Here is a 27614-nt window from a genome sequence, read left to right as displayed (position 1 = left end):
GGCAGAGATGGAAGGTGAGGGCGCCTCAGATCTGGAGAGAACTTGCACATTGGCAGAGCGCTAATGCTAACGCAGCTAGCCTGCTGCAGTACATGGCACACATGTGTACTAGCACTCACTCTGGCCTTCTGCCACCTCCTCCTCAGTGTGTGTGAGGAATTTCAGATAACCACACACGTGTATGAGCCTTCAGAAACACACAGGAACCTGAACTTGTGGGTCAGAATCCAGAAACAAATGCTACGTTTGTGTGTGCTGCATTAGCATTGGTTTGAATGAATTCTCTGCTTCACTGCAGATTTAAAAAGGCACTTCTGATGGTTATTTTTAGCATGCTCACACATCTCTCTTCTGTCTCTACTCTTTCACTCGTTCTGTCTCTCTCTCCACCTCTCCCCCTTTCTCTGGCCCTTTTTCTTTTTATCTGTCTTTCGCTGTGAAAAGGTGCATATAGCTTCTACATTTCTGGCTGGTGTCTGTGCATATGAGAGCTGGATAAAGGGTCCGGTTTTGTGCTAAACCTGCTTTTATGATGTGGAACACTGTTCTCTGTCTCCTTTTTTCGCTTCCTTTGTACATTTTTTATTTATTTTTTTTCTGTTTGAAAATGCTTCATCCAATCCAATCAGCCAATGGGGCTGGAATGGCAAGACACAAACGCGTAATCCTCTCCACTGCTATAGCAAAACCTCTTTTAAGCAGAATAGAGAGAAAGGGAGAGAGACAGATAATACACTGAAAGGTTACTCTTATTCATCCATGTACCAAAATTCCTCACCCCTGCTAATAATCGTCCTTTTTGCATCCTTTCAAGGCAGCGTACATGTATTTGTGATTTTGTACAGTGTGGGCAATTTAACATACTTAGTACATACATACATATTTTTTTGTATGTATGGATATCTGCTGACCACTTGCCAAAATGTGCAGTATGGATACTCTGAGGCATAGTGTCAGCCTTTTTTAGTGACACATTTTTTGACTGAAACTTCTACACTAAATGAGAAGCTTCGCACAGACTAAAATGTTGGAGTTCTAAAATAAGTAGGGCTATAACATTATTAAGTAACACAGTGTATACTGCAATGATCTTAAAGTGCCTGTATTATGCCATTTCCAATATTGCCTTTCATGCAGTGTGTAATGTAGCTGTGAATGTAAACGATCTGCAAAGTTGTGCACGATGAATAAAGTTATTGTCTCCCAAAATAAAGAATCGACTCTGTACAGTACAAACAATAACAACTGTTTGGTTCATCAAAATTCTTCAAAACATCTTCTTTTGTGTTAAACATAAGAAGGAAACTTAAACAGGTAAGGAATGACATGAGGGTCAGTATATGACAAAATTTTCATTGTTGGGTGAACTATTCCTTTAAACATGCAATAGTAAGGACATGTCACCAAAATGTAGCATACTGTTGAAAATTGCATACATAGCACACAAATATTCTAAACGCTGATTTTCTACTCTTTTTGTACTCAGGCTTGAGAACGGCTAATAGGAGAAGCGTTTGATCAGCATATGAAATAAACACACTTCAGAAAACACACACAGGCCAAAACTACTGCACTTACAACTCTGACTGTGATTCCCTCAGATCACTTCATCTCCACAGGGAACAGTTTCATTTACCTTTTTAGTCTGTTTAGATTTATATTCAATCTGTCATTCTTGAAGGTAAACTCACCCTGGCCTTCTGCATTCATTATGCATTCATGGAAAAAGGGAGGCATCTCGACTACAAACCCATCTCTGAACAAAAACAGCCCAAACATGGTTCTCTCACACCATGCGTGAAACATTCTTTGTGGATCTTTGATATGACACCTAAACCAAACTAGAAACTTAAGTGTACTTTAATGTTGTTACTAACAGCTAGGAAATGCAGTCATAATTGGGTCTTTTTTACAGTTTAGTGCCCCTGGAAGTGGAATATAGGCTTTTACTTCTCCCCAATTGGGTTATTGTAATTCTTATATCCTAAAATCACTTTTCAATATCTTTAAATTGAAAGAGAGCAGTACTCCACTTCTAGAGTTTCGGCTGTTTCTTCTTCCTGATTAAATTACTGTAATTCTTCTATTCCAGATGAGGTCACTTAATGTGTAAAAGTTGAAGTAGAGCAGAACACCACATCTAGATGCTAATGACTTAAAAATACTCAAAAAATGAAGAGAATAATTTAATATTCTTCTAAAAAGTCTCAGATGGCTTCATATAATACACAAAATAGATTTTACAATTAAATAACCAAGCTCTATACAGTTGAACAGCCACTGGAACTTCCTCCCTTTTCAACCTTTTCAACATCTTTCTTTAGGTTCTCTGAAAAAATATTGACGGAAAAATCAATAATTCGGGAAGTAACTGAGAATAGTGTTCATTCTAAAACTCAAGACACCAGTAGTCATTTTTGACTTACTGTATTGTTCCTTGATATAATTTAAAATTCATATGTGTAGTTAAATATTGTGTGAAGTAAAAGTAAAAACAACAACAACAACAACAAAAAAAAACAGTAAAATTAAAGGAATATTTCACCCACAAATCCTCTGAAGCAACACAATAGCACTTAAATCTCATTTGCACATGCTTACATTCAAAAATGGCATGTCAAGACATGTTGTGGCAGCTTTAGTGTTAGAATCATTGACGTTCAACTTCACTGATGTCAAATCTGGTGCGCCATCACTTGACGTGCCATATTTAAAGTGCCCCTTTTTAGGATTGTTGAAAATGACCTTTCATGCCGTGTGTAACATAGCTATAAGTGAATGAAAACATCCTGCAAAGTTTTAAATCGGAAAGTGCATCGTTTATAAAGTTATTGTCTCTCAAAAGAAAGTCAACCCTGAATCATTGAAATTAGTCATTTTTAAAACGAATTCCAAAGCCGTTTCATGTTTCTCAACATGAAATATTAGCACATTGCCCGCCGCCTTGTTGGTCTTTTTCGTTGGTATGAATGAAAATGCAAATTCATTCTTTGCCACTAGGTGCCACTTTTGGAGCGGTAAAATAGTGTTTTCCCTGGTAACAAAGCAGCACTGTGCTCACAAACGCTGCTTTATCAGGCATTACAGGCATGATGAAATGAAAATGAGACCAATCGGACCAATCACTGCAGATTAGCGTCACACAAAGGATGGGTTTGGAAAAATGAATCGTTGAGCGAATTGTTTGGGAGTCGTTGAGCAAGTAAGGTAAAAATAAATGCATATTATAAAACAATGAAAGTGTTTTTTGACCTTGCAGGCATGTCAACCTGTTGTTGGGGACTCCCAAAATCAAAATATGAACCTTTCATAACCCATAACAGGGGCACTTTAAATTTATGAATGAGATTTGACAGTCATGATGGAAGGGTAGATTTTCAGTGAACTTTTGTGGTGCTTTTTTCATTTTGGAGCCTTACGGTCCATTTTACCATTCAAAAACAACAGAGCAGAGTATACTAAAAAACAGCCTATCATCTTTCAGTATGGGGTGAATAAATGATGACTTAAGTTTTATTTTTGGGTGAACTATTCTTTAAATTTCATAAACAATATGTAAATTTACAACCATCACAGAACAACAATAACAGCAAAAATAATAATGAAAAAAACCTCAGTGCTTTCGTATGTGGAGACATTTAGACACACGAATGGTGCATTAAAAGACTTCCTATACCATTGTACTTACCCAGAACGCCCAGTCTGTAGTTCATAGTGACGACAATCACATTTCCATAGGCAGCAAGAACGCTTGCATCAAACATGTTTCCTGTTCCCTCCATGTATGAACCACCATGGATAAACAACATCACAGGCTTCTTCCGACGATCTCTAATATCTGTGTAAAACATAAAATGCATAAAAAACATTAACAATTAATAAAAAATATAACTATAATAATAAAATAATAATAAAATATTATTAACATATATAATATCTATAACACTGCTGCAGCATCACTGTAAAATAAACAGTAATTATCTGCTTAGTGAAACACTGATATTATGCGCTTAAGAGCTCTTGTTCATAAACATATACTGTATACAAAACATATTGCTATTTTTCAACCATGCACATTAAATTGAAAATTATTATAAGAAATCTATAGTTTATATGCACTGCGGTTCAAAAGTTTGAGCTCTGTAAGATTTTGCAATGTTTTTGGAAGTTTTTAATGCTCACTAAGGCTGCATATATTTTATCAAAAATACAGTAAAACCAGTACAATTGTGAAATAATATTACAATTTCAATTAATTGTGTTCTTTTAATATATGCTTTCAAATTTAATTAATTCCTGTGATGCAAGGTGAATTTTCAGCAGTCTTCAGTATTTTAAATTTTTCCTTCAGAAATCATTCTGATATGCTGATTTTCTGCTCCAAAATTTTTTTTGATTATAATCTAATATTATTAGTATATTACCTATTATTAAGGCTAATATTATTGCATATCTATGTTGAACATATATGTGTTGCTTTTGTGAAAATCTATTGATGAACACAAAGTTAAAAAATAACAACATTTATTTGAGATATAATTCTTTTGTAAAATTATAAACATTATATGTGATCCTGGACCACAAAACCAGTCTGAAGTAGCACTGGGATATTTGTAGCAATAGCCAACAATACATTGTATCGGTCAAAATTATCAATTTTTATTTTAGGCCAAAAACCATTAGGATAATAAGTAAAGATCATGTTCCATTGTAAATTTGTAAATATATCAAAACCTTTTGGACTTCATTTGGACAAATTTAAAGGCAATTTTCTAAATATTTAGATTTAGATTTTCAAATAGTTGTATCTCAGCCAAATATTCTCTTATCCTAACAAACCATACATCAAAGTTTATTGGAAATATAAAAGCTTATATACTTATATACTATATATCTTATTTATTCAGCTTTTGAGATGAATATGATAATCTCAATTTTTAAAACAATTAGCCCTATGTCTGGTTTTGTGGTCCAGGGTCACAAATTGATCCTTTTTAATCCATAATTTCTGAAAAAAAGTATTTCTTAAAAAATAATTTGAATTGAAAAATATGACTGAAAAATAAATGTTCCGCACTGATTTAAAACTTAAAGCAGAAATAAACCATTATCTGTAATTGGTAAAAGAATAGGTACCTAAATACATTTCAGGCTTATTTAGTGTACTGATACCCCAGTTGTGTTTTGTGTGTGTGTGAGTGTGTGTGTGTGTGTGTGTGTGTATACACACTTTACACTGCCTACTCTTTTCCTAAAAAAAGATTGTGAAACAGTATAAGTGGAATTAGTAACATGTTACCATTTGATGGTCTTTTCGAAATAATGAGTCAAGAAAGAGGACGTAAAAAACAAATAGTGGCTGATATTGCTTCCAGTTCACTTGTCACTCTTAAAATAGAAGGTCAGGTTGAGCGCACTGCATTATGGGATGCAGTACTGTGCGTGCTGTATGTTCAATTGCATTTGGCACATAATGGCAAACTTAGTATGTCATACCACAAAAATAGTTCGAAAAGTACGTTAGTTCACGATTTCTGACCATATCCTCAATCGTCTCCTCACACTCTGGGATCTTTTGGCACGGTCTGCCTCGCATTGGCTCATCATTTCTGCACTCTGCTGGCACAGTCTATCTATTTCTCTTCCAAAACTCTGTTGCTCTGATGTATCTCTGTATCAGTTAGTACAGTCTGTGTGTGTTTCTCTCTCTGTATATTTGTAGTACAAAAGCTCAGATAGGTCAGACTGAATGATTCCACCATCGCACGTCTTGGATCCCCCTCTAGGTGCTGCATTGGTAGAGTCCCTGCCTCTGTGTGGTACCTCCTCTGTCCTTCGACCCCATCTAAACTCCCCCATCTCAAGTCTCAAGATTGGTATATTCTGTCTCTTTTAGATTCACATCTATATGTGCTGTTTATTGGTACGGGTTGTTCCCCTTCGCTTTTCTCTTGCAGTGTGTTTGAGCTGCACATGCTCATGCATATATACATATGCTCTTGGAGTTTCTTGTGTGTGTGTGTGTGAGTGTGTGTGTGTGTGTGTGAGTGCGATCGAGTGTGCGAGGGCATTTGGAGATGTCCAGTTAGCCAGTGCTTCTGTGGTGTGCAAGCGCTGTAGATAATTCATATGAAAACCAGACCATGCAGAAACATAAATAACTACCACGACATCTGTTTACCCCGAGAGAGAAGGAGGGGGTCTGAGAGAAAGAAAGAAAGAGATGGGTAAGAGAGATGGGGGAAATCATAAAAGAAAGAGTGAGACAGATGAGAGAGAGAGAGAGAGAGAGATAGCCAGAGTGAGAGAGAGAGAGAGAGAGACAGGAAGAGATCGAGATGTGAAAAGGAAATGGCACACAAAAGAGAATAAAATAAAAGTTACACAGACCAAGGTCCTTTCACGGACACACAAAATCACACACACATAGGCAGCTGTGATGCTGAGTCGCTATGGAAACTGCCTCATCTCTCTCTCTCTGTCTAATAGAAGCTCACCAGCACTGACTCACTCATGCCTGTTGCCACGGAAACAAATTCTACGCACGTATTTGCACGCCCGCCTGCATCACCACCTGAATCTCGGGTTACAAACGCATTACAGCGACTGCACCCTCACACACACACACACACACACATACACACACACACACACACACACACACACACACACACACACACACACACACACACACACACTTTTTCATCTTAATCTTTGCATGCACACAAACACCTCTTCTTGAAGACCAACATGACTTTTCATAAACACACACACACACACACACACACACACACACACACACACACACACACACACACACACACACACACACACACACACACACACACACAAAACCTATGAACATGCTCACACACTCGTGCACAAGTATGGGCACTCGTGTGAACACATTTCTGGGTTCTCTTTGAATACTGAGACCAATGGAAATATAAACAAGTTAAATTATCCCTTATTCAACAGAGTGTCTCTTTCACACATGACTAATATTAGACTGTTAGATTTTTTCCCCGGCTTTGATACGTGTTGTTTCACACCCTCGGTGCAGCTGAACGGAGTAAGAGTTACTTGGTAGACGTCGGGGTTGAAGCAGTGACACACCTGATTCAGCCAATCAGATAGGGCTGTGTGGATCAGGTGTGCTGTTAACAGCCAATCAGAAGATGGGAAATCTTTTTCAGGCTGGAACTGCTTATTGTGTCATCGTGAGGCAACACCATGATGCCCGTAGAAAGGAAAAATCACAATATACACTTATTTCTCCAAGGCATCATTGCAATTAAATGGAGAGCTAATGGAGATTTAAGGTATAGTAATGTCATGTACAATAACGTTCCAGTGTTAGAATGTTTAATTTTTTTTGGGTCACTTTATTTTAAGGCCAATTTCTTGCTATTAACAAACCATTAACTATAACTTTGCTTTAATACACTCCTAATTTGCTGCTTGTTAATAGTAAGGTAGCTGTTAGGTGTTGGGTTGGATTAGGGATGTAAAATATGGTCATGTAGAATAAATGAATAAGTACAAATAAACCACCAATATGTTAATAATAGGCATTCTTATAAGCAACTAGTTAATAGTGAAAATTGGTCCCCACACTGAAGTGTTACCTTTTTTTAGAGATTGTTTTAAAAGGAATTTATACTTTTATTTATTAAATTGATCAAAGTGACAGTACAGACATTTTTAATGTTACAAATTTCTACTCTACCAATTTCTAATCCAAATAAATGTTATATTTTTGACCGTAATCCTGGAAAAAAGTATCATGGTTTCCACAAAAATATTAGCATTAATAATAATCAGAAATGTTTCTCGAGAAGCAAATCAGCTTATTCAAATGACTTGGACAGGATCATGTGACACTAAAGACTGAAGAAATGTTGCTGAAAAAAATCAAAATATATTAAAAATATTGAAAAATTAATTAAAATAGAAATGTGATATATATTAAATAAAAAAAAAAACAGTTTTAATATTTCACAATAGTACTGTTTTTACTAAACTCAGATCTGCCAAGATGCATATGAACATTTCTTATCAAATTATTTCTAGAGCAAATAATAAACCTGCTAATATAATGCTATTTGCATTAATTTTATAGGTTTTTATATCAACTATTGTCTTATTTTTACTTCTCTAAAGGATGTTTAGGAGAAACAAAGATAAGATCATAACTGAGAACTCTAAGAGCTCAGCAATTTTCCTCTGGGTGGGTCTGATATTGCCAGTTTTTAATTAGTGATATACACATAAGTCCATTTAATCAGAAGAGATTCCAGAGTTATTTGATTGTACTGGCATATATGCAAATATTACATAGTTCACCTTAGAGAATAAAATTAATTCATCATTTACTCATCCTCATGCCATTCCAAAACTGTATGACCTTCTTTCTTCCATGGAACCCGAAAGGAATCATTTATCAGAATGTCCAAGCACCTTTTTGTAATTAAAAAGGAAATGAAAAATTTCACTAGACAAGACTTGTTCAGTGAAAAAAAATTTTAGTGAATGTTTTCAGTGAATTTAAATTTAGTCATCAAACGTATGACTTCAGAAGACTTGAAATATTGCAGACGAGTCATTTGGATTACTTTTATAAAGCCTGACTAAAGCTGTGACAAAACTCTCACTTTCACTAAATGGAGCATTTTGTACATTCAGCTAAACATCTGCTTTTGTGTTCTAAAAAAGAAAAGCACACAAGGGCGAGTAAGTGATGCTTGGGTTTCCATTTTTGAGTGAACTACCCCTTTAATGTCAATAACACTGAATAAATGTAGAATCAACTGCTGTAAAAGCAGATTTCTCCAAGCTGACTTTCTTTTTTTTCCCCGCTGCAGTATTGAGATATTTTTTGTGTGTGATGCATCGGAGAGAAGCACACAGAATCCACAAACATCTTATCTGGGACAACCCTGCTTACGAATCCATGAGTATAATCTTTGTATGTGTGTGTGTGTGTGTATGTGTGTGTGTGTGTGTGTGTGAGTGAGTGAGTGAGTGAGGGAAGAATGGGGAGACACAGGAAGAGAGAGAGACCGTATGCACTGCGTTAGCCTCAATATGCGATGGAAAGAGTTTGAAATAGAGCGATAGAGAGAGAGAGCGAGGGAGTGAGAGAGCAAGCACAACGCCCAGATCCTTTCAACAGAGGCCTTAGTATCCTATTCGCTTCAAAACATCCTCAAAATACAAGAACGCTATTCTGTCTCTCCTCCTCCAAGCCTGCATCTCTCTCTCTTCCTCTCCTATGCCGCACCTCCCCCTCCCTTGTTCCCTCTGATCTCCTGCTTTTCCTTCTACTCTCCCCCTCTCCTCAACTCTCTGCCTTCATCTTTGCCTCTCTGCTCTCGTTATGGGTTTTTCTACACCTCTCCATCTTTTGTTCTTTTCAGTCCTGGTTTTACTTGACGTTATTCACAGGAAAGGAAGGCAGAGAGATGAGGGAATGGGATCGGGACTCGACGGATTCAAACCCGGGTCCCCGTGAGCCACCGGCTCCCATGTGTCGTGAGCGAACGCATACTTTTTTGCGCCACGACCATCCCTCCCTTCTTGTTCCTGTCTGCCGCCCACACATCCTCTTTCACTTTCAAAGCTCCATGAATCTCATTTCATCATATACTCATCTTTATCACGATGTTTTCTTAGCGATCTCTTCCCCTCCGTGCTCTCAAATTGGTGATCTGAGCATTCCCCCTCTCCTCCTCTCTTTCATCACTCCTCTCTTTCGTTCTCCTCCTTTCCTCCGTCACTGCTGTGCGTTTTCTCTCCTCTTCTCTCCCATGTTCAGAGACGCAAAATTGGATTAGCTGGCAGTGTCTCTATTTAAACCTCTGCAATTAGAGACGCCCGGAATCCGAGAACTCAGTGCATAGAGTGCGAGCCCTGCACATGCACAGACATGTATGCTACAAAGTGTAATAAGTCTTTTTAAATGGAAAGAGCATGGATTAACTATATTGTGAAACCCTGGTAATTGCTTAACCATCTATTATCTTAATATATATAAATTTGATGAGAAAATAATTGTTTTCAATAATTGCTACAAATATCCCAGTGCTACTTCAGACTGGTTTTGTGGTCCAGGGTCACATATAATGTTTATAATTTTACAAAAGATTTATATCTCAAATAAATGTTATTTTTTAACTTTGTGTTCATCAATAGATTTTCACAAAAGCAACACAAATATGTTCAACATAAATATGCAATAATATTAGCCTTAATAATAGGTAATATACTAATAATATTAGATTATAATCAAAAAAGTTTTTTGAGCAGCAAATCAGCATATTAGAATGATTTCTGAAGGAAAAATGTAAAATACTGAAGACTGCTGAAAATACACCTTGCATCACAGGAATTAATTAAATTTGAAAGCATATTTTAAAAGAACACAATTATTTGAATACTGTGAAATACTATTCAAATATTTAAATATATTTTTTGTAAGTAATACGTGCATGCGCACACACACACACACACACACACACACACACACACACACACACACACACACACACACACACACACACACACACACACACATATATATATATATATATATATATATATATAGTGCCCTCCATAAGTATTGGAACAGTAAAGAAAAAATAGCTTTCTCTGCTGTGGAGTCAAGACATTTGAAAATATGATTAAAAGATGAATATGCGATAGAACTACAGAATGTCACATTTAATTATTAGGTCTTTCGACACATACATGTTTTACCAAGTAAAAAGGACAGCACTTTTAGAGTTCGTCCCACTATTTAAAGTGAGCATAAGTATTGGAACAGTTGAATTTAAGGCAGATGTAAAAGATTAAAAGCTAATATTTAGTTGCAGATCCCTTGCATGCAATCAGAGCAGTGAGTCTGCAACCCATAGACATCACCTGACTCTTGGTCTTATGCTTTGAAATGCTTTTCCCCAGCCTTTAATGCAGCCAATTCCAACTGTTGCTTGTTATGGGGAGTTTCTGTCTTTAGTCTCCTCTTCAGCTGGTGAAATTAATGTTGAATCAGATTTAAATCTGGAGACGGATTTGGGCAATCTAAGACTTTACATTTCTTTGCCCTGATAAACTCCTTGACTGAACTGGCAGGGTGTTTTGGGTCATTGTTCTGATCCAATATGAAGCGCTTTCTAATGAGTTTGGTGGCATTGTCTTGAATATTGGTAGCCAAGATGATTTTGTACCCTTGCAAATTCATTCTGCTGCTGTCATCATACATTAAGTCATCATTAAAATGAAGAGGTCCTGTTCTAGAGACAGCCATGCATGCCCATGCCATGACACCACATCCACCAAGCTTTACAGATGAGGTTGTATGCTTACGATAATTTGCAGTTCCCTTTTTTCTCCACATTTTTGCTTTCCAATCACTTAGATAAAGGTTAATCTTTGTCACATTGGTCCATCAACTTAGTTCCGAAACTCTACTGGCTCACATTTGTAAAGAATCTTGACTTTCTATTTTTGGTGCTGATCAGAGGTTTGCATCTTGCTGTGTAGCTTCTTTAATTCTGTGTCAAATTCTCCTGCGGACTGTATATTGACAGAGCATCACCCCAGCTTTCTGGAGGTTGTTGATGTATTTTAGGGTTCATTTTCACAGCTTTTATGATTTGTCTGTCATCCACTTCTATTGTTTTTCTCAGCCGATCAGGTCGTGGTTGGTTGCTGATGTCACCGGTAGTTTCCAAACTCTTGATTTCTCCATGCCCTTTGTTTTTCCTTTAGTTCTAATTGACTTCCTCTTTTCTTTTAGCATACAAATTGCTTGCTTTTCTTTCAGAGTCGGCTTACTCGTCTTCATCCTGGTTTGTGTGTGTCATCATCAAATGCAAGAATTAGAATGCAGAAGCAATGGATATAACTGATAAGACACATTCCCTGCTTTTTATATCTGAAGAATTAATGCAACGGGACACAGCTGATCATTTAGAAAGACCTGTGAGGCAACTGTTCCAATACTTATGCTCACATCAGATAGGGAGATGAAACTCTAAAAGTGCTGATCTTCTAAGCTGGTAAAATATCTTTGTGTTGAATCACCCAATAATAAACTGTGACATTCTGTAGTTTTGTCTCATATTCATCTTTTAATCATATTTACAGATTACAGCAAACAGAACAATTTTGTCTTTACACTTCCAATTCTTATGGAGGGCACTGTATATATATATATATATATATATATATATATATATATATATATATATATATATATACAATTTTTAAAGGATTACTATTTAAATAATGTTTTTAAAAAATAAAGCTATGAAGTATATACGCTATAAATAACTATCTATTTAAATCTATTTAATAGAATATATATTTTTGAGAATTTTAGGGGAACATTATTTTAAATAAAAATGATCACCAATAATTACTTGTCCTAGTGTCGTTTCAAATTTGTATGACTTTCTTTCTTCTTTGGAATGCAAAAGAAGAAATTTTGAATAATCTCCTGGTTGCTCTTTTTTATATTCAGTTTATCCAAATTATTCATGAACAATTTATGAATTTATTAAGTTTATTCATGAACAATTTATTCAGAAAGGTTTTGTGAACTGAATCAAAGAGTCAAAAGACTAATTTGCTTATTACATGGACATTGAAGCAGTCCAGCAACAGAAAACGACAGCAAATTGTAATTCCTTTTCCTTCTCATTATAATTAAAATCCATAGCCATTGCCATAAAAAGAAAACTTTTTTCGACTTGATGTGTTTTACCGTGGTAAATACGTGCTCAAGTCCCATTTGTTTTCATTTGTTTGTATCGTGGGACTCCCCAGTTTCGGTTTGCTAAATAGTAAGGCGTGGCTAGCTGACTTCAATAACAAGTACTCAGGCAAATATAAAATTGGTTAGTTTCACTCCACCCTGTAAAAACTTTGTAGACGTTTATTGTCCCCAGATCAACTGGGAAACTTCTCGGAGGAATTGGATGTGTTACTCTCAAACTTTCCTGAGGATGGTACTCCTCTGGTACTGCTCGGTGACTTCAACATCCACCTAGAAAAACCTCAGGCTGCTGACTTCAACACTCTGCTCGCCTCATTTGATCTCAAGTGTGCGTCTACTACAGCTATGCACAAATCAGGCAACCAGCTAGACCTCATCTACACACGCTGTTGCTCTACAGACAACACTTTAGTTACTCCACTGCACACCTCAGACCACTTGCTCATCACTTCTAACCTCACATTTACTCCTGACACAGCACACACTCCTCCGCAGGTCACCTTTTGACGCAACATAAGCTCACTCTCTCCCTCTCGCCTATCCTCTATGGTTTCATCCTCACTTCCTTCACTCTCTCAGTTTTCAGCACTGGATACGAACAGTGCTACTGACACTCTTTGCTCCACTCTAACCTCTTGCTTGGACAACATTTGCCCACTGTCATCCAGACTAGCACGCACCACCTCATCTGCCCCCGGCTGTCCGATGTTCTCCGTGAACATCGCTCTAAACTCAGGGCTGAAGAGAGGAAATGGCACAAATCAATGTATCAGTCACTCCTCTCTTCCTTCTCTGCAAATGTCTTCACTGCTAAAACAACATACTATCTGTACCACAACAAAATTAACTACTGTTCTGACTCTCGCACACTTTTCATAACTTTCTCTTCTCTTCTTTGTCCTCCTCCCCTCCCCCTCCTCCTTCATCAACTCTTACAGATGATGACTTTGCAGTTTTCTTCACAAATAAGACAAGAACCATCAGTGACCAATTCTCCACACCGCAGACTGATGATAACTTCATAACAACTAATACACACTCTCTCTCCTCCTTCTCTCCACTCTCAGAGGCGGACATTTCCAAACTTATCCTTTCCAGTAATCCTACTACTTGTCCACTTGATCCTATCCCCACTCACCTCCTTCAGCCCATTTCTTCTTCAGTCATACCTTTAATTACTCACATTATCAACACCTTGCTTCACTCTGGTACATTTCCCACAGCATTTAAGCAGGCTCGGGTAAGCCTTAAGAAACCATCTCTAAATCCAGCACTTTTAGAAAACTACAGACCGGTATCCCTTCTTCCATTCATTGCAAAGACACTTGAGCGAGTTGTGTTCAACCAACTCTCTATGTTTCTTGTACAGAACAACCTCCTGGACAGCAACCAATCTGGCTTCAAGAGTGGCCACTCAACTGAGACTGCCCTGCTCTCGGTTACTGAAGCCCTGCGACTGGCAAGAGCAGCTTCCAAATCCTCAGTGCTCATCTTGCTGGATCTGTCTGCTGCTTTTGACACAGTTAACCACCAGATTCTCCTGTCCACCCTCAGAAAGATGGGCATCTCTGGAACCGCACTCCTGTGGTTTAAGTCCTACCTCTCAGGTAGGTCCTTCAGGGTGTCTTGGATGGGTGACGTTTCTAAGTCACAACTTCTTGCTACTGGGGTTCCTCAAGGCTCAGTGCTTGGACCACTTCTCTTCTACATCTACATGACGTCATTAGGATCTGTCATTCAGAAGCATGGCTTTTCTTATCACTGCTATGCTTATGACATTCAATTCTACTTCTCATTCCAATCAGATGATCTGATGGTAGCTGCTCGCATTGCAGCCTATCTGAGAGACATTTCTAGCTGGATGAAGGACCATCACCTTCAGCTCAACCGTACTAAGACAGAACTGCTTGTGGTTCCAGCTAACCCATCGTTTCATCACAACTATTCTATACAGCTGGGTTCATCAACCATAACTCCTTCCAGGACAGCCAGAAACCTAGGAGTTGTGATTGATCATCAGTTATGCTTCACAGACCATATTGCTACAACGACCTGGTCCTGCAGATTTGCCTTATACAACATTAGGAAGATCACACCCTTCCTGTCAAAGCAAGCCACACAACTTCTTTTCCAAGCTGTTGTTCTCTCCAGACTGGACTATTTTAATGCTCTCCTGGCGGGCCTTCCTGCATGTACTATCAAGCCTCTACAACTGATCCAGAATGCAGCAGCGAGAATTGTCTTCAATGAGCCAAAAAAAGCTCACGTTACTCCTCTCCTCATCAGGTTACACTGGCTACCAGTAGCCACTCACATGAAATTCAAGGTACTGATGCTTTCCTACAAGACACCAATATTGTGCGGCACCAATATACCTAAACTCACTAGTTTAGGTATATTGTAAGAAGCTTACGTTCTGCAAGTGAATGGCACCTTGTGGCGCCATCCCAAAGAGGTTCAAAATCACTCTCACAGACCTTTTCCTGGACTGTGCCCAGCTGGTGGAATGACCTCCGGATCTCAATTCGAACAGCTGAGTCTTTACTCATCTTCAAAAAACATCTAAAGACACATCTTTTTCACCAGCACTTGACCAACTAATACTAGCATTACCTTTTCTTTTCTATTCTATTCTACATAGCTACGTGTTCTGTGCTAGACTAACTGAGACTTGTCATGGCACTTGTATACTGTTATTGTTCTCTCGCTGGTCTGATTGCTTCTATTGTTCTCATTTGTAAGTCACTTTGGATAAAAGCATCTGCTAAATGATTAAATGTAAATGTAATGTAATGTTGCTCCTTCTCTAATGAACTCTCTTGTGAGAAAAGAGATATATGTCAGGGTTTAAGTAGTCTCAGCCTCAGACATTATGCCTATTGACTGTTGGCTGAACATCGAGCGCATAAGGCAAACAAAAGAGAAATACTTTGGGAGTTTTGAAGTTGTCATCTGATTGGTTAAATTTTACAGGATTTCTGAGAAACGTGTATGTTGCAATTTTTCAATGACCCACCTGGAAACAAAACACTGTAAAACCAAACTCCCTTGTAGAAAAAAAAAAAAAAATGTTGTGTTAACAATTTTGACAATGATCAGTTACCAGGATCAACTAAATGCTGGACTTTCAAAAGTATAGGCAGACTCTGTGCCATTACTGTAGTGAACTTGCACAACATTCTTGAATGAATTTATTAGTTTTAGCTGGTCTGTTATTGTAGTGACATCAACTTTTCACCTTTCAAATATGAGGCTGAATAAAACAAACTGTGATTGGCTGCTTTATATGTCTGTCAGATGGCCTCTTGGCCGGTCCCTGGACCATTAATAGCTGGAATGGAGTCCCTCCAGAGCCTTCAGATCTGAATAGGAATTTGGAATAGAGCACGAGGGGCATGTAGATTACTTTTATAACACTTTTATGGTGACTTTGCATCTGAAGCTTAACATTCTTAGTTGCCATTCACTGTAATTTGCACTTTTGAGTTACTAAAAAAAGTAATATTTCTTCTGATTTCTTTTATTACATATGTACATGTGTTAAATTTGATGTTGTAAGTAAGTTGTTGTAAGTATAGTATAGTTCAAATCTATTAACATACTTGTATTTACTTACATATTTCTTAAGACTTACTGATATAAAAACAATTAAACTTTATTTGGAGTAGTCCTTGTGCACAATGCACAATATTAGGCCTAAAATGTGTTTTAATGTCACTATTGATGAGGTTTGTATGATCTTTGAATAATATCTCTCTTTAAATGCAAGATATTTAAAGTGTACCTACTTCTGCACAATTAAAGTGCATTAAGTACAAAATTAGCTGTTCCAATTTAGACTTTAAGCATATCAGTTTAGTATATTTTTATTAAGCACATACATATGTAAATGTATTTGTAAATACATTTTAGTATATTTCTTTTTCACTACAGAATACATGTTTGTGGTTCATGTTAAGGGCGATTTTTATGAACTCATCGCCATCATGTGACCATACGTATTATTATAATGAACGTCAATATATTTAGTACAAAGCAGATTTAAGTACTTCTTATAGGTTGGAAAATTAAAATATATAGCCTACTGTCATAAACTGCAAAATATGCAGGCACCAAATGCTATCAATTTCTGGCAACCACAGCTGCCAGATTGTTATTATTATTGTTATTGTTATTATTTTATTTTTTGAACACAACACAGAAACACACATTTATTGGAAAGTGTGAAAGAGTGTTACATGGAGTGAACATCATGCACACACACATTTGCAAGGACACCCACATACACAAACAAACAAACACAAATGAGCTCAGACACAACAGTATATGCTGTAAACACACACACATATACACAACAAGAGCTAGTCTGCAACTTTCCCCTTATTATTAAAATATGAGCAATACGATTAGTGCAGTTATTTTGATTTTATTTAGTTATTAATAAAATCTAGGCAATATTAAGATATATATTAAGTAATTTTAAATACTATTAGAACATTCAGAATATATTTTCTCTGCTCCTAAATGCAATAAATCCAGCCTGTTGTCTTTTACAGACTTACTGCATTAGCTACTCTACTGCATTCTCAGCTGGATGCATGTCAGCCAATGAAACTGCACTAAATCACAAGGGGCTGATGGGATTTGTAGTTTATTGATTTCTGGATAATCCTTTGCCATTCATCAAAAAGGACACAAAATGTATAATGAAATTTTAATAACCGTCGACGGGAGATTATTCCTAAAATAAAAGCCTGTTGTAATGAAATGATGTAAGAGTCATTTGTTTTGAGAAAAGATTAAAAATATATGCAGCACAAATAACCACATCAGCAGTGCATGAATTAGTACATGTATGTTTGAGCATATGCACTTGTTTGTGCCTGTGGCTAGTTGAGCTAGAAGCAAAATGCAAAAACATACAAGACAAAATAATCAAGAGAAATAATGGCACACGTTACAACCGCCCCCCAAAAAAGATTCTGAAAAACAAGACAAAAAGGGAAAAACATGCAAGAAAAATACCTTCGTCCCTCGGTCTGTTCATCGAAGACTCATCGTGTTTTTTTGTGAGCGGACCTGGGGTTAAGACAAAAAAGGGGGGGAAAGAGAAAAGACAAAATTCAAAAAGAACAAAAAGAGCAAAAAAAAAAAAATCAAAAAAATCAAAAAAAACAAAAAAAAAAAAAAAAAAAAAAAAAAAAAAAAAAATGACAAACTAGCAAGAGATCATGAGTCCCAATTTAAAAGAAGAATCAAAAACAGCAGCCAAAGCAGAAGAGCAAAACAGACAACAAACTCATAGAAAGAGAAAGGGAGAGAGAGGAACTGATGGTGGTGTGAAACTTGCTAACATCCCTACTAGCAGCTACGATTTTGTCACTTTTCTTTCTCAGTTTTCCCTTCCACACTCACTCACTCGTTATATGCCAGGCTTTCAAAGACAAATGTCCAGCCATCTTTCTTTGTGCCCAGAGAGAGAAAGTGATGAGACATGTGGAAACACTGTAGCAAAGCTGCGTTTAGTGCAACAGCCCTCAGGAGTCCTCCGACTTAATGTCCTGTGGGAAAATAACTCCCCCTCACAGGATAAGACTGCTGAAACTGTGATCTCTCTTTTCCTGTCTTACAAACAAACAAACCTCTTGTGTAATGCTCTTAAGAAAGCATCTGCCAAGGACATACATTTAGAGCTATAAATGAACATTTTATCCATTCAAATTTATAAACAATATCAGTATCTTGAGCAAAGTGGAATTTGAAGCCATAGCAGGTTTACTGTCTTTTTTTTACATTGCAGAGCAATGGACAAAAACAAAACGTGGAATACATTCGAAATGTGAAAAATGACAACAAACTCAACTATGACTCCTTTCTATCCTTTTGTTCAGCAACAAAAGTCACCATGGTAGCCATAGATTTCACTGAATTAATGTTACAAGAAGTATTTATTATATATATTATATACCTTATTATAATCTATAATATTAATACATGATACAACCTGATTTTTGGATGTTACCATCAATATTATTAAAGTAAAACTATTAAAAATAATCTGCAGTAATTAAATCAAAGTAGTAAAAGAAATAAAAATAATTGAAAACTATATCATAATATAAAAAACACAAAACATTAACGCATAACAAAAATACACCAAACATAACTAAATTAGTAAAAATATAAATAAATAAAATTATTCTTTTTTATTTTTTTAAATTATTAAACACACAAAAAATCTAAATATTATCAAATGGTATTATATAATATAAATACCATAATATACTGGTTATTTAAATATGACATTTTTTGATGATTATTATGGTATTACTATGGTATTCTTTGTAGTGCTTTGAAATACCATATTAAAAGCCCGGTACAGTACATGATATTCTAATCATACCCTCACAAAACATGTTTTTTTTTTTTTTTATAAACAACTTTATTGAAAACATAACTGTTGTAACTATGACATTGTGTAAACTATAGTTAGCATGTAGCTATTCTATTGAGCGTCTGTTTCGAAAGTCAGGTCTGATGTTAAAGTCTGAATGCTTCTAGTTATTAAACTGTAGCTTCTTCTCATTTCTGGTCTCATTCACCCCACTGAAACAGATCCTAGCATTTATCAGCTGGTGCTTTAGTTTGTATTGCAACGGTAGCGTTCTGTCACTGGCTTCTTCAGGACTGGAGCTGAGAGGATCTGGTGCAGCGAGACACATTAGCATCTGTCGCTAACTCAGGTTAAATGCTAAATGTTTGTGTGGCGACAGTCATTAATGAGTATTATCAGTATGACCCCCTACCCCATCTCTCTCAGTACTGGCGGTGGGTCTGTAAGAGATGAGATAGAAATCGTCTCCATTTATTTACCGTTTATCTGCTACACAGGCTCTCCACACCAGTAGACCACACACACACACACACACACACACACACACACACACACACACACACATCCACAAACACAAACCCCATTTGTCATTGCTGTGCATATAATTTTCGCCCAGTCTGTCCAACCCTCATATAATGCACAGCCAATATATACAGCACAACCGTATTCTCATAACTGACATAACTGATTTTTTTCTTTAAGCACATATACATTCACAATTACATTTAAAGGGAAAGTGTCATATTTTCAGTGTAGTAATAATTTTTCCTAACCCAAGTGAATACAGCAGAAATGAGTAAAAACACACCATTAGTAGGTTGATTTTTGTGCAAAGTCCAAATACATACATACATACTATATAGTATGATGAAAGGAGTATTTCAAATGATCAATTTCAAATGTTTGTTTGACCTTAAATTCTGAAGTGTGAGGCTTTGACATGTACACTCTCAGAAATAAAACTACAAAAGCTATCACTGGGGCATATGTTTGTACCCAAAGTGTTTATTTTGGTACCTTAAAAGTACATATTAGTACTTAAAGTGTGCATATTAGAATCTAATAGGTACAAAAATGTACCTTTTGAAAAGGTACTGCCCCAGTGACAGCTTTTGTACCTGTATTTCTGAGAGTGATGTAGTCTGCTTGAGTATCCAGACCAGCCCAACACAGAAACGCTGGCTTAAAAAAAATAGCACAACAGTTAGTTTCTAGTAGTAAAAATCCACTTCATTTTAGCCCATAGGGGATAATAATAACTTATAAACCTTTAAAATCAGGCATACTGTGAGCTGCGAGGTTGTTAATTTACCCATGATTCTGCAGAAAAAAAATAAATCAATATTTCTTGAATCGCAACACTAGTTTTCCAATAAACACAATAAATGCAATCATATACATCTATATTTACCTATCGTTTTTAATTCAACTATATGATGCTTCATGGAAGTGTAGTTCTTTACCACAATAAAGTACTCAGTCTTGTAGCTTTGAAGTGTGTTATGTGATTCACCTCATAGCTTGTTGGCTTGCTTCATGGCTTTTAATTGTTAAACAAAGACTTTATTATTATTATTATTATATATATTTTTAATATCTATGGGAAAAATACTTCCGGAACAAAGTTCAATGAAAAAGTGGACGGCCAAAAATGTCAAAGTAAATCCTACACTTTACTTTATTCAGACACGTGCTCATTCATCATATAGTCGAGTGTGTGCACCTTCTCACATGTTCCTCTGAGCTGAATCTCCTGAGTTGCACTTAAGCCTTGAGACTCGATCGATGCTGACGTGATTTTCAGTTCAATTCACCATCTCAGATCAGTTCTTCCAGTAAAGGCTGGAGAGCAGGAGACAGGTTGATGGGAGTATGGAACGAGCGCGTGTGTGTGTGATTAAGTCTCAGCAACGTCAGCACTTTATCGACACTTAAACCATTTGGAGATCAAGCTTTCACTATTTTACTGGTGCCTGCTTCCGACTATATGGTCTACAGCCTCCATTAGGGCTTAGGCTTTTCCCAGAAACCTAATCCTGCTGGCCTTTGAAGACAATGCACCAGCTTTAAAACTAAGGCCCAGAATTCCCCTCTAAGTGAAAGAAGACACGAGAGATGCCGTCGGTGTGAAGGTAGAGCGGAAAGCATGATAATGAAGACTTAAAATGGAGGAAAGATCATTTACGTGGGATGAGTCTTGGGTGGTACGTGGGCTGGTGAGCGCCTGGTGCTGTGACAGTCGGAAAGGAAAAACCAGACTCCGAGAATGTGGCGTTACTCCCAGTCTGAGAGATGGCAGCATGCATCTTCAGCCGCCGAACAGTTTGTGCAGTAAACACTTTCTTTCCTGAGAAAGTGTGTGTGAGCGAGTATGTATTTGGTATTTTTTGACAGGAGTGTGTGACAGGAAACCCGGCAGTACGCCATCCCAGTGTAACCAGCAGGTTTGTCCTCCCTGACAGGTTTGCCGTGTAGAGACGGCTTCGGTATATTCTCTCTGTCTCTCTTTCTGCTTTTTTTGTCTCTCTGTCTCCCTCTCAATGTCTGCAAGGGGAGCAGACCTAGAAAAACAGTACATGAAAGCAATCTGCCTTGAAGGGCTGATGTCATGTGCTCAATATATATCTCCACTCCATTAAAGACTCTAGATGAGCCATTAAACAATAGCTAGAGCAGTTTCTTTCTTTCTGTTTTGTATTAACTCTTACACTGTGTCCTAACCAGACGTGACATGTCCAGTTTCCAGCGGCTGAAGCAAAATACTGCGCAGTCTTGGTCAATCAAAGCATGTTTGATGTTTAATATTCAGCTATGTGTGGCAAAATTTGATCAGTGAGATTCTGATGTTGCTTATGAGCGCAACACTTCGGAATTACAAACCACATGACCAGTGAAATGTCTTGTTGCACTAGTGGCTGGATAGAATACAGTAACTAACACAGTGTCCTAACCAGGCGTGACACATCAAGCCTTCAGGAAGTAATTTGTCTGGACACCTTCAAAATGAAATTGATGTGTGACATGCTAATCGCGTTATTTTTTCCCCAAACCGGTTAAGTGCAAATTGTGGGACTATGGAGGGTGTCAGGGACAATAAACATCATCACATCAAACATGAAAACTCATCTACTCACTAGTCCGAGTTTACAGCCTCTTTGTGTTTATACTTATGGTCTTGCAGACTATACAGACTGTCTAACTTGTAGATTTTACATAAAGAGATGTCAAAAGCTTAATGATAGTGACAGTCACACTTTATTTTAAGATCCAAATCTCATTATTTACAAACTATTAACTATGACTTTTGCCTCAATAAACTGCTAATTTGCTGCTTATTAATAGTTAGAAAGGTAGTTGTTAAATTTAGGTAATGGGTAGGATTAGGGATGTAGAATGTGTTCATGCAGAGCATGTGCTTTATAAGTACTAATAAACAGCCGATATGTTATTAAGCCATGCTAGTAAGCAACTACTTAATAGTGAGAATTGGTCCCTATACTAAAGCGTTACGGTTTGTTTATAGGCTAACCTTAGCTTTTTACTTCTTGATCTTATGGATAATCTTGGATGTTGTGGATAATCTTGATAATCCCAAATTCCCAATGTAAAAGAATCATGGGTAGTTTAGGGTCTCACTATTAACTAGCTGCTTATTAGCATGCATGTTACTAGCACATTGTTGGATTAGTAGTGTTTATGAAGCACATATTAAAGGCTTATTCTGCATGAACACTTTTTAAAATCCCTTAACCCTACTCTATACTTAAAATTAACAACTACCTTACTATTAATTAAGCAGCAAATTAGGAGTTTGAAGTAAAAGTTGTATTTAAAGGGTTAGTTCACCCAAATACGAAAATTCTGTCATTAATTACTCACCCTCATGTTGTTTCAAACCTTTAAGACCTTCGCTCATCTTCGGAACACAAATTAAGATGTTTTGATGGAATCTGGAGCTCTCTGACCCTCCATACACAGCAACACAACTGAAATGTTCCCAAGTCAAGAAACGTAGCAAGGAGATCTGTGAATTGATCCATGCGACATCAGTGGTTCATCTGCAATTATACGAAACTACGAGAATACTTTTTGTACTTTCAAAAAAGTAGCCATCTATTTTGACATCTGTTGGTGCTCAAGATTATTATCACTGTTATCACAACAGTTGTGCTGCTTAATATTTGACTAGAAACTGTTAACTTTTTTCAGGATTCTTTGTTGTTCAAAAGAACAGCATTTATTTGAAATAGCAATCTCTTGTTACATTATAAATGTCTTTACTGTCATATTTGATCAATTTAATGCATCCTTGCTGAATAAAATAATTTATTAAAAAAAATGGAAATGGAAATTCTATCTGCAAGCTTTCTCCATGTATTATGACATAGACACCTTTGGATGTAAACAAAACTGTGAGAGTATGGAAAACTATATTAGCTGTAATATAATAGCCCACTTTACAGCATCCAATCAAATCCTTATGGATGCAATCAAGCCAAACCTTACATCACCATTTCCGCTAAACCTTCTGCTTCACTTAAAAATGTCACATTACAGGAGTGAAGTGGGTTGCAGATACCATTTCATGTTGTTTTTAAAGTCACCCAGGAAGGAGGTGAGCGCAGCCTCAAGTGACATGATGTAATGGCCAGTTTTTCAGTGAAATTTCAGGAGAGGGACGAATCACCGTCGTAATCGTCTCCAAGAGCTCCTTGTAAATGAGGTCATCGAGCACACGTGTGCGTATGAGTGTGCGGCGCTGTGTTTCTTTGCCGTTCAGTGCCCGTAGGCGAGTGAGAAGAAGACTGTCCATATCTCCATGACATAAACCTTCAGTTACTGCTAGCAATCTCCCAGCTGCTCCCACTCAAACAAGTGTCATCCTTCTCTTCATCTTTCTCTTGCTCTCCTGTCGCGCTCTATCTATCTCTTGTTCACTCTTTTTCTATGGTGAGCTGTCTGCGTCTGCTGCATCATGCTGTGTTCTGAAATACAGCTTTTAATAAAGCATATGGATGGTAAACGCTCTTCAAAACGGTAATACAAATGGAGGTTTCTTGGTGTTTGGCGGAGGCAGAACTGTGGCAGGGACTAACACAGTCGGCTAGACGAGAACACAGCTGCCTTCCCACACAGAGCACAGCTGGAGATAAAAGATGTGTGTGCATCTGTGTAGAGCTGTTGGCTCTAATAGACCTTTCACTGTAAAAGAGGGGCTGCCATGTTGTTAGTGGTACGTGCTATGGTAAATGACACCACTAGTATTGCTCATATACTTAGGGTAGTGGATTCAAAACAAACCCCTAGCGCTAAGCACTGAACTTTGGTTTGTGTCACTGACGCATCCGTCATCGTTTGTGCTACAGACATAATTGATATCAAATCATATGGTTGAAAGAGAGATGCTATTACTATTAGTTATCAGATATATATGCTAGGCACATATATATAGTTTATAAGTTTACATTCCCCTTTCAGAATCTGCAAAATGTTAATTATTTTGCCAAAATAAGAGGGATCATACAAAATGCATGCTATTGTTTATTTAGTACTGACCTGAATAAGATAAGATATTTCACATAAAATGTGTTTACATATAGTCCACAAGAGAAAATAATTTTTTAATTTATAAAAATGACCCCGTTCAAAAGTTTACACCCCTTGATACTTAATCATGTGTTGTTACCTGAATGATCCACAGCCAAAGTGTTTTTTTGTTTAGTGATAGTTGTTCGTGAGTCCCTGGTTTGTCCTGGACAGTTAAACTGCCTCCATGCTGTTCTTCAGAAAAATCCTTCAGGTCCCACAAATTCTTTGGTTTTCCAGCATTTTTGTGTATTTGAACCCTTTCCAACAAAGATTGTATGATTTTGAGATCCTTTGGCGATCTTTTCACACTGAGGACAACTGAGGGACTCATATGCAACTATTAAAGAAAGTTCAAACGCTCACTTATACTCCAGAAGGAAACACGATGCATTAAGAGCCGGGGGTGAAAACTTTTGAACAGAATGGAGATGTGTACATTTTTCTTATTTTGCCTAAATATCATATTTTTTTTTTCCATTTAGTACTACCCTGCAGAGGCTACGGAAGATATTTACATGTTTCACAGAAGACAAAATAAGTTAAATTTACCGATATTCAAATGAAAAAAGTTTTCACCCCCCTGCTCTTAATGCGTGGTTTTCCTTCTGGAGCATCAGTGAGCATTTGAACCTTCTGTAACAGTTGCATATGAGTCCCTCAGTTGTCCTCAGTGTGAAAAGATTGATCTCAAAATCATACAGTCATTGTTGGAAAGGGTTCAAATACACACAAATGCTAGAAAACCAAATAAGTTGTGGTACCTGAAAGATTTTTCTGAAGAACGTCCGACAGTTTAACTGTTCAGGACAAGCAAGGGACTCATGAAAAACTATCACTAAACAAAAAACACAACTTGGATCAATCAGGTAACAACACAGTATTAAGAATCAGGGGGATGTAAACTTTTGAACGGGGTCATTTTTTATAAATTCAACTATTATTTTCTCTATATGTAAACATCTTTTATGTAAAATATCTTATCTTATTCAGGTCAGTACTAAATACAATAAAATGCAATTTGTATGATCCCTCTTATTTTGGTAAAATAATGAACATTTTGCAGATTCTGAAAGGGGGATATAACTTTTGACCTCTACTGTATATGTGTGTATATATTTTGGGGGTTGACTGGGGGTTTAATGTGAGCTTCTGTGAGATATGACCAGAGATTTGGCAAAAAAATTAAAAAATAAAAAATGCAACAAAACGACCCACAAAAGTGGGAACTGTATCATGAAAACTGCATTCAGCATAGACTTCGTTACACATTTGCGCTGTTACCTGATTTGCGTAACTTCAATACTCGGGCGGTACAATAACAAACCAAGCGTGCAAACAAGTGCCGCTATCAGTGGCCACAATTAATTCTCACTGAATTGCCCGCAGTTGTTTGGAGTGATTCGATAGGGAAAACAGCAAGACAAATTTTCGTATGCAGCTGAACTGTACTGTACTTAAGGCGGAAAAAATATGGGAGAGAGAGAGAGAGAGAGAAGGAGACAGTATAATGGGAGATTTGCCTGCAGGTGATTGTCATGATCCACAGCATTGGTTACAACCCTTGTCCCAGTAAAAAATGAATGTTTACACTATGTGTGTGTGCACCTCACCCTACATGATATGATTGTGGCAAAGCGACTTTAGGCACATATGTATACCGGCGATTGGGTTTATATGGGTGTTTGTGCCGTGATGCAGATGTGTATATCGTAGAGGTTTGCCAGCTGTTGTGCACTGTGGGGAGGTGGATGGTGTCACAGCTCTTAAACCACCACACACAACACGGCTGCGGCCAAACACATCAATATAACTGATATCTGATCTGCCCTGGGCTTGGGTTCAAAACATTCCATTGACTAGACAAATACAAACACATCTGATCCTGTCACATTGTATGAACACACACACACACACACACACACACACACACACACACACACACACACACACACACACACACACACACTTACTCACTCAAAAGCTGCATGAATGAGTTTGTTCTGGATTCAGATGTGTTTAGCCGTGTGTTCTGCTTTTCTGAACAGCTGCATGGTTGTGAAACTGTGTTTGTTGGTGAACAGCATGAGTTGATAGTTCATCGCAGAGGTGAATCAAGCCTATCTACAGCTATCATAACATATAAATTCAAACATTCACTTTTTTATTTATTTTTATTTCTCGGGGCTGCTCCAGATTTGCTCTCAGTTATGCATTAACTTTGTTTCAGATGTTTCTCTTAAAATCCCTGTCCCTGTTAGGCAAAATCAGTTCTCTCGGCGGCCATCATGATAACAGCCCCAGGCAATTATTCTCTAGTAGCTGTACAATGTAGAAAGACTGAAATCTTCAAAACTGTATGTCAAGATTATGTTTCAATAACCAACAGCAAAATCTGACAACAATATAACAAAACAAAACAAAAAAAGCCTATTTAGCTATATAAGGTAAAATCTATTTTCCCACTGGTCCAGCTAATATGCATGCTAATGCAAGCACGATATCTGCATGAGACATCTGTACAGTAATGACATTAATATGAATGTGAGTGAAAGATGTTAAGATTAGCTTCATGTTTTTGTTATACAAAATTTGGTTTTTGGAAAGCTTTGATGCATTAACATCTTTTCAATAGTCATATTCCTATGTGAATATGAAAATTAATCCCACACCTGTTAATGTGGGTGATTTAATAACACATATCCAACGTAAATATTATCAACCATTATATTGTTTTGCAAGATTTTGACAACTGAATTATTTTAGCTTTTATTTGGCTACTGATATGACATTTTATCGAAAAAGACTAAGTGCACCTTTAAAAAAGATCTAATTTGCAATTTTTCTGTCTTT

At 37.0% G+C, this 27614-nt stretch overlaps 1 protein-coding gene across 1 annotated transcript in view; it reads right to left on the bottom strand.

The window, feature by feature from the left end:
* The window catches only part of LOC109085453 (neuroligin-2-like), a 79984-nt gene that overhangs the window by 17808 nt on the left and 34562 nt on the right, over positions 1–27614 (bottom strand). Inside the window, exons 3-4 of the mRNA XM_042732469.1 lie at positions 17807–17860; positions 3689–3838 (exon numbers count right to left, since the gene is read on the bottom strand). Coding sequence (XP_042588403.1) covers positions 3689–3838; positions 17807–17860 — 204 coding nt within the window. The remainder of the gene's footprint in view (positions 1–3688; positions 3839–17806; positions 17861–27614) is intronic.

This window comes from Cyprinus carpio, chromosome B10 (assembly GCF_018340385.1).
Source record: "Cyprinus carpio isolate SPL01 chromosome B10, ASM1834038v1, whole genome shotgun sequence".
In the NCBI taxonomy this organism is placed as follows: Eukaryota; Metazoa; Chordata; class Actinopteri; order Cypriniformes; family Cyprinidae; genus Cyprinus; species Cyprinus carpio.
Note: the sequence above shows the minus strand (reverse complement) of the source record. Positions and strands in the feature narration are given on the sequence as shown.